General features: G+C 34.0%; 1 protein-coding gene across 1 annotated transcript in view; it reads left to right on the top strand.

The window, feature by feature from the left end:
- LOC107575684 (serine/threonine-protein kinase Nek3-like) overlaps positions 1 to 7,450 on the top strand; it is an 8,839-nt gene extending 1,389 nt beyond the window's left edge. The window contains exons 2-7 of the mRNA XM_016262038.1: positions 468 to 557; positions 949 to 1,016; positions 4,310 to 4,393; positions 4,532 to 4,592; positions 5,214 to 5,912; positions 7,388 to 7,450. Of these exons, the coding sequence (XP_016117524.1) occupies positions 468 to 557; positions 949 to 1,016; positions 4,310 to 4,393; positions 4,532 to 4,592; positions 5,214 to 5,912; positions 7,388 to 7,450 (1,065 nt within the window). The remainder of the gene's footprint in view (positions 1 to 467; positions 558 to 948; positions 1,017 to 4,309; positions 4,394 to 4,531; positions 4,593 to 5,213; positions 5,913 to 7,387) is intronic.
- Positions 7,451 to 9,004: the final 1,554 nt, after the last annotated feature.

Consider the following 9,004-nt stretch of genomic DNA (forward strand, 5'->3'; position numbering starts at 1 on the left):
AAATACACAAAATAAAGTTCTTTTTAGCAGCATCATATGACCCCTTTAAGAAAAGTTTGGAGCGATTTTTTTTTCAGAACAGATCATTGCGCAAACAGCTTGCAACAGTAATTCCTGACATTTTCAAATAAACAACTCCTGTGTAGCGTCTGGACCACTCAAACACACAATACATTTTCTTTTGTTAGCTAGATTTAACAAATACTCTGTAACACCCCAGGAAGCTGAACAGGCCCCTGTTTCACGTTTTGTTTCACGTCATTCACGTTCAACTTTTTTTTATTATTATTTGTACAGCGCTTTTCACGATACAAATCTTTGCAAAGCAACTGCTGTTCAGTTGCTTTGACACAATCTGTATTGTTAAAAGCGCTATATAAATAAAGGTGACTTGACTTAAAGATGCATCTTTTTAGGAGTATAAATTGATGCTTTCATCTTTCTCCATGTGTATCAAATGTGTGCAGATTCTTGACTGGTGTGTTCAGATTTGTCTGGCGCTACAGTATATTCATGATGAGAGGAGGAATGTTCTTCACAGAGATATCAAACCTCAGGTAGACACTGATAAAGCTCATTAGAGCTGTGCAAAAAATTGAATGTGATTTTCATGTGCAGTAATTCAGTAAAGCCGGTTCTGTGATTAGTAGTAAATCTCCAGCACGTGCTTTCAGATGGAGCGGCATTTACTACACAGAGCCGTAGATCAGTGACAAGCTACGCAAAATTTTGCGTAGCTTGTCAGTGAACTATGGCTCTGTGTATTAAATGCCACTCCATCTGAAAGCACGTGCTGGAGATTTACTACTAATCACAGAACCGGCTTTACTGATGAGATGCGCATGAAAATGCGCATGAAAATCATTTTTGCACAGCCCTAAAGTTCATTAAACCATTTGTCACCAAATCAAATGTGTGTATTTGATGATATTTCTGTTGTCATTGTAGAATATTTTTCTGACTGAAGATGGCTACATCAATCTAGGGGATTTCGGATACTCAAAAGTGCAGAAAAGGTAAAAAAAAACAAAAAAAAAACTAATAGTCGGACATTAAACAGACATTGACATTCTTGGACATTACAAATCTGGACACACTGGACTAAAAATACATTGAAAAATCTAATTTAATTGTGTTTGTAATAACCAATTGTTATTATTAGATTTCATAAAGTATGTATGTGATAATTATAGATATAATATAGCTGCAAGTAGCAATTAAGGGGCCAAGCACAACGGAGGCAAAGGAAGGAGCTAAGCATGACAGGGAACATCAGACTAACTGCAGCAATGAGTAATTAAACACATTTTAAGATCATTTTATTCAAAAAGGCTGAAAATCATAAATACAATAACTAGTAACATGATTTAATGGTATATCACTTTATGATAGTGATAGTGATATACCATTGATATGATATTCCTCAGGCGGTAAATCAAAACCGATTTGTCTATTGTCACAAAATCCATAACTTTTTGCCAGCATGGTCTGAAAATAATTTGAATCAAATATGGTGAAAATCAGACCAATGGTCTAGGAGGAGTTCAAAAAATTAGGTTTTATAAAGAAAACCAAAATGGTGGACAGGAAGTTCAGCCAATTACTGCATAACTGGTGTTGATGTTCTCTGCATGATCCAAGGAATCTACCAAGACTAGTCACATGACAATAGGCAAAACCAATCAAAAGTTATTAGCATTTATTTTTAAAATATCATTATATTTTCTGCCCCAAAACTTTAAAATATAGCATGTTACAGCAAAATTCAAAATGACTGACGCCTCACAGAGATATCAAACCTCAGGTAGACACTGATAAAGCTCATTAGAGCTGTGCAAAAAATTGAATGTGATTTTCATGTGCATCTCGTCAGTAAAGCCGGTTCTGTGATTAGTAGTAAATCTCCAGCACGTGCTTTCAGATGGAGCGGCATTTACTACACAGAGCCGTAGATCAGTGACAAGCTACGCAAAATTTTGCGTAGCTTGTCAGTGAACTATGGCTCTGTGTATTAAATGCCACTCCATCTGAAAGCACGTGCTGGAGATTTACTACTAATCACAGAACCGGCTTTACTGATGAGATGCGCATGAAAATGCGCATGAAAATCATTTTTGCACAGCCCTAAAGTTCATTAAACCATTTGTCACCAAATCAAATGTGTGTATTTGATGATATTTCTGTTGTCATTGTAGAATATTTTTCTGACTAAAGATGGCTACATCAATCTAGGGGATTTCGGATACTCAAAAGTGCAGAAAAGGTAAAAAAAAACAAAAAAAAAACTAATAGTCAGACATTAAACAGACATTGACATTCTTGGACATTACAAATCTGGACACACTGGACTAAAAATACATTGAAAAATCTAATGTAATTGTGTTTGTAATAACCAATTGTTATTATTAGATTTCATAAAGTATGTATGTGATAATTATAGATATAATATAGCTGCAAGTAGCAATTAAGGGGCCAAGCACAACGGAGGCAAAGGAAGGAGCTAAGCATGACAGGGAACATCAGACTAACTGCAGCAATGAGTAATTAAACACATTTTAAGATCATTTTATTCAAAAAGGCTGAAAATCATAAATACAATAACTAGTAACATGATTTAATGGTATATCACTTTATGATAGTGATAGTGATATACCATTGATATGATATTCCTCAGGCGGTAAATCAAAACCGATTTGTCTATTGTCACAAAATCCATAACTTTTTGCCATCATGGTCTGAAAATAATTTGAATCAAATTTGGTGAAAATCAGACCAATGGTCTAGGAGTAGTTAAAAAAATTAGGTTTTATAAAGAAAACCAAAATGGTGGACAGGAAGTTCAGCCAATTACTGCATAATTGGTGTTGATGTTCTCTGCATGATCCAAGGAATCTACCAAGACCAGTCACATGACAATAGGCAAAACCAATCAAAAGTTATTAGCATTTATTTTTAAAATATCATTATATTTTCTGCCCCAAAACTTTAAAATATAGCATGTTACAGCAAAATTCAAAATGACTGACGCCCAAAATGGCAGACATGGAAACAATTGGAATTTCGTTTGACTTGAAATGTTGCACCAAATCTAAAGAGACCAGTCTTGTATTTTTTGGCCAAACCGTTCATATGTTATATATATATATATATGTAAAATATCTGTATTTAATATCTCATGACCAGTGGATATCCTTAGGTCATGTCATTTTATGGCACACAAGAAGTTTGGTTTAAATATGTTAAAGCATTGCGGAGATATAGCCTCACGTCCATTTTATTTGTGTGTGTGCTCTTCATCAAATTCCTTTGCGTGTCTTTCAAGAATGGTTTGACTAATTAACTTGAATTCCATAACTTTTTTCCAGCATAGTCTGAAGATGATCTGAGCCAACTGTGAAAATGTCTAAGATGAAAAGTAATTTTGTTATGCTTTCGACTCATCATGAGCCATGTAATCAAAAATTGCTTTTATATAATTTACCTTCAAAAGTTATTAGCATAAACATGAATAAAATGTTGAGCTTTTGGTGGCGCTAGATGGTTTGAGTTAGAGACGCCAAATGTTAATGTTGAAACTACACTCTAAAAAATGCTGTTGGGTTAAATTTTGGATACATTTTTAAATTAACTTTTTAACCCAACAGTTGGGATAGTTTGACTAATTAACTTGAATTCCATAACTTTTTTCCAGCATAGTCTGAAGATGATCTGAGCCAACTGTGAAAATCAGACAAACTGTCTAGGATGAAAAGTAATTTTGTTATGCTTTCGACTCATCATGAGCCATGTAATCAAAAATTGCTTTTATATAATTTACCTTCAAAAGTTATTAGCATAAACATGAATAAAATGTTGAGCTTTTGGTGGCGCTAGATGGTTTGAGTTAGAGACGCCAAATGTTAATGTTGAAACTACACTCTAAAAAATGCTGTTGGGTTAAATTTTGGATACATTTTTAAATTAACTTTTTAACCCAACAGTTGGGATAGTCCATATTTGACCCAAAATTGGGTTGAAACAACCCAGCATTTTTTAGAGTGTATCTTCCATTTTCATGCCAAATTGTATAGTTTTCCCATAAGCAGTTATATGGGCTCCCATAGACTCAGGAGTAGAAGAAGAAGAAAACTAATGGATACAAGAAGTGCATTTGCACCTGTGGTGTTTGGCCCCTAATAAGTGACTGGCTCTCAAATTATTTGCCAAGTATTTCTGCCTGTTTCTCTTCCAGCTGATGTTTCAGTTCATCCCTAATAAGATCTTTTTGAAGTTTTATCAGTTTGAGTTTACATTGATTTTTCTATTTCAGAGCAGATCCTTATACAAGCTCAGTTAGAGGTGCAGAGCTCTATCACAGCCCAGAAGTTGAACAAAACAAATATACTTCCAAAAGGTATGATTTTTTTAAGTTTAAATATTGAAATTTATTGCAAACTCTTTACATGAAATGCTGACTACTTTAGCTGTTTAAACAATGCACTTAAATCTAGCCCTCACGTAATGTGGTTTATTTTTTAAATTTTTTTTGTAGTGATATCTGTTCACTGGGGTGGGTGCTCTATGATCTCTGCATGCTGGATGTGTGGGTGAGTGCACTCTATTAAACAATGAAAATTACAAAAATAGTACTAATGGGTTCATTTCAATTAGCTATATAATTTACAAACCAAGAATTACATTATTATTATAATTTTTTTTTCAAATCTTAATGCTTGACAAAGTATTTGGTAGATTGATGGTAGATGCATAACAAAACCCTTTCAACTGCTGTTTGTTTTACCGTCACACAGATCCAGTGTAGGGTTGCATAATGCATCAAAATGAAATTTAAATTGCGATACAACTTATATTGCTTAATGCCATATTCACATCGCACAGCAGCACTGCATCTTTGACGGAAACAAACGTGTGCTTTGGAATATTATTAAATAAATGTTTTATTGTTTGTTAATAATATTTAATAATATTCAATTATACAATAGCATTCAATAACAACATGAAATACAATATCAAACATGTCCAGCTGTCCCAACTGCCAAAAAATGCAACGGAAAATGTGACTTGACTGATAGGAATATCATTAAACAATACAAATACAAAAAAAAGGTAAAAAGTGTATATAGCACCTTCAAAGTGTTTTATGATCTTGGATCTCAGGGTCAACCAGATTTTCCTTATATTGTTTTTTTTTCTTTATTTTCCTTCACAGTCAGATATTAAAAAAACGTCGCCTTCAAAAAGCCTCCCACGATATGGAATACCCCCTTCACTTCTCAGATATGTATTCACAGGATCTACAGAATTTAATCAAAGAAATGCTCAGCTGTTGCCCTATGACCAGACCTTCAGCTGATGAGATTTTAGCAAAACCATTCCTAAGAGTTGCTGTAAACAGAAACAAGAGGATTCCAGAAAAACTGGAACGAAGGTTCATGATGTCCATAAGGATCTTTGATGAGAACTACAATGAGCACTACGATAATTTTGTGGCCTTAGTTACAGAGTGGGGAGAAACAACAGCTTCACTAGAGGAGGTTCATCGTAAATGCACAGCAGGTTCTCTGGCAGGTTCAGTGATTGGAGCAGCAGGAGGAATCACTGCAGTGGTTGGTGCGATTTTAGCTCCTTTCACTTTTGGAGCATCTCTGATTGTTACAGGTGTTGGGATTGGAGTTGGTGTTGCAGGTGGTGTAACAGGTGCTGCGTCCAGTGTTACCAATGCAGTCAAACAAAAATCACTCCGTGAGAATATTCAAAGAATTCAGCAGAACTTTACAGATGTGACACCACTTTTTGAGTCACTGAATGCACTGAGAAGGGTACTGAGAGTAATCCAAAAGTTCAGGGATTTTGTCAGTGACTCCTCTGACAACGTGCAAATGTCATGCAATGTAGACAGAACAAGACTAGTAGTAAATGCATACATACATGGGTATTCTTTTTCTTAATTTCATTCTAATGTTAATTAATTTTGAGTATTGGATGAGTGAGCATATTCCAGAGTTTAGTCATTTACTTAAAACACATCCAAACCATCTCCCTAATATATAACTACATTTTTTAAAGCTCTCTAAAGATGTTAATGTTTATAATAATTGTTTTTTTAAATAACGAATCATGATTTGTTTGTGAAAACCTTTATACTCAGATTTCACACACAACTAATACAGAGTTGCAGGTTTGTTTATGGATAGTGTGCTTTTTTATTTATGGATATACAAATAGTTAAACCTTAATCTGAAGTATTCCAAATTAATATTGTACTCTCATTTTTTTATATAAACTGGAGATGCAATTTTCCTCTTACTTCAGATTACTGTCAAACTAGTATACTTTTGAAAATCGTTGTTATTGTATTACTTGACTGTATTCTTAAGCATCCTTGTATAATCATGACACAATGAGCATAATTTACAAATTATTTGATATATTTTGTTTGTTTGTATTTCACTGTTTTCATGTAAAATATGTCTTTAATAAACATGAATCAGATTAAAAAATGAGTCGTATGTTCTTACAAATGCATGAACTGATTAATAATAATAATAATAAAATCAAGTAGCTGAAGGGTTACATTGAAAACCGTGGTCAGAAAGTGCCTGGTGATGATCTAAGTTATAGGTACCAAATTTCACAACTTTTTCACAATCCTTGGTGTTTGGGCCTTTAATAAAGACAAGCAACAGAACAACTGCTGTGTTTATGAGATTTTATTATATAACTGTACTTTAATAATACTTTTTATTTTTTATAAACAGTTTTTCTTGGTGTGTGTGTGTGTGGATTATGAGGACACAAATGTGTATAATGACATGGGTACTACAACGTAAACATGGTTTATGACTGTGTCCCTGTAAAACAAAAGGCTTAAAATACATACAAAATGGTGTTTTATGAAATTCAAGTAGTTTTCTGTAAGGGGTAGGTTTAGGTGTAGGGTTGGTGTAGGGCGACAGAAATAGTATAGTATTTTAAAATAGGATCCTATTTAGCAGTTCACACCCTATTGGGAAACATTTGCATGAACGATCACAGCAAGCATATACAGGCAAAATATCCATAACTTTCAATTCTTTATCACAATTTACACTGCATCTGTGAGGATGATCCCAAACATAAATGTGAAAATCATTTCACTGCAAACATCATACATTTGTATATGTTTTATCTAGGTGAAGAAATGCTTGTGTGTTAATTCATTGTGTGTGTTGTGGCAAACTGTTGGTTGCTCTTACTCCGCCCCTTCCTAACTAGAGTGCACAAGCCAGAGTGCACTAGAATTCACTAGTGAGAGAACACAAGGTGAAGGTAGTTAAGTTAATCTATTAATTAGTAGGGTAGAACAGACTTTATGTAGAGTTTCCACTGCCAGTCATACCCCATCTAGGGGTATGATTCTCGCTTCGGTTGCGAGAGGTCCCGGGTTCAAATCCCGGACGAGCCCCCATAAGCTACTACAACAGACTGAAGAAGCAGCCGGTGAGCTTAATATTTTGTACTTGGGTTGTTTTTTCAATCATGTTGTATTTGAATATCATTAGTTTTGTATTAGTTTGGTTTGTGAATTAGGTCTGGTTTTCTATATAGGGAGTATATTTAAATTTTAAAAGTTGCAAAAAGGATGTTTAAAATCATTTATTTAAAAAGTAGTGTTTGGTATGTAAAAGTATATAAACGGTTAAATATTTGTTGTCTACTTGTATGACATTCTTTGTTAATTTAAAAAAGAACATTTTTGTATGCAAGTTTTGCTTGGTATTTTTGATTCTATTTGTTCGTGCTCTTACAATGGTGTTTGTATTTGTCTAAAGGTTTTTCACCTGCTTGGCTAATGACTGCTTGACTAATGACTGGCTGATTGATCACTGCATCAAAACAAATCTGAAAAATAAAAGAAAGCAAGTATGGTCAATGAGTGGAGTCCGGTGGAATTATTGTAGTGGGCTGTCTTATCAAGTGGGAGAGTTCTGCACATTGAAACTTTGTAAATGGTGGAACCACTTGACAGTGTGTGTTGCTGTTTCCTGTGAGTTCAAAGTTCACGAGTCTGAAGAAGTTGGATGACTCCATTCAAGTCCTTGCAATGGTAACAAACATGTTACTGGTACTTGTGCACTTTTAAAATGTTTTAAATATAAATCCTGAAAAGGTCAAATATCAAAGATGGGTTTTCTGCTTTAGTGCTTACTGTAACTGAGGTGGATTTCTTTGACTAAAGATTGACTCCCACTGCATGTATGAATTTAGGGCTTAAATAATTGAATAATATACGATACAATATAATATCTGACATTGTAATCTGCGTTTTCCTAAATTGATTTATATTTAAGTCACTCTAGGCCTAAGGCCAAGCCAGCAGACAACCTTTAGTCTTTAAATCTGCCTAGATAAAGCTCTTCTGATTCTGATTCTGATATAAATGACCACTCTGTGAATTTCCATTGGTTAAAAAAATAACAACAACGAGCTCCTGGTAAAACAGAAAATGGAAGTCAGTCTCCTCAGTTCTTGTATGGAATCGTTTTCTTTTATCAACAGCGTATTAAACAAAGCTAAACATCCATCATAATAATTCAATGCAAATGCAAACTGAACGAGTATCTTGATGTAATTCATTTACAGAGAGCTGATTATTCTGGTTCCATGAAAACTGTAAGTACATCAGTAAAGAGGGTCATTAAAAGTGGAAATAGATCCTTGCTGAGCTCATAACTCTTTTTCATGAGAATGATTGCAAGTCTAAAGAGAAAAGTTTAACTTTCTTGACTGCTTGATTTAATGTTACCTTCTTTCTTGTAAAGACTTGCAAATAAATTAAATTACTTGAGCGGTTAATATATTGTATTGTACACTACAAAAATAATTTCATAATTTGTTTTTAATTAATTCGTTTTTTTAGGGGCCAAGCACTGAAAACTGAAACTGAAAAACTATTGAAACTGCTGGTTTTCTTCTTTGTCTTCTTCTTCTTCTTCCACTCTTGAGTCTATGGCAGCCCATAGAA

This window comes from Sinocyclocheilus grahami, unplaced genomic scaffold, assembly GCF_001515645.1.
Source record: "Sinocyclocheilus grahami isolate Dianchi unplaced genomic scaffold, SAMN03320097.WGS_v1.1 scaffold2815.1, whole genome shotgun sequence".
Lineage (NCBI taxonomy): Eukaryota > Metazoa > Chordata > Actinopteri > Cypriniformes > Cyprinidae > Sinocyclocheilus > Sinocyclocheilus grahami.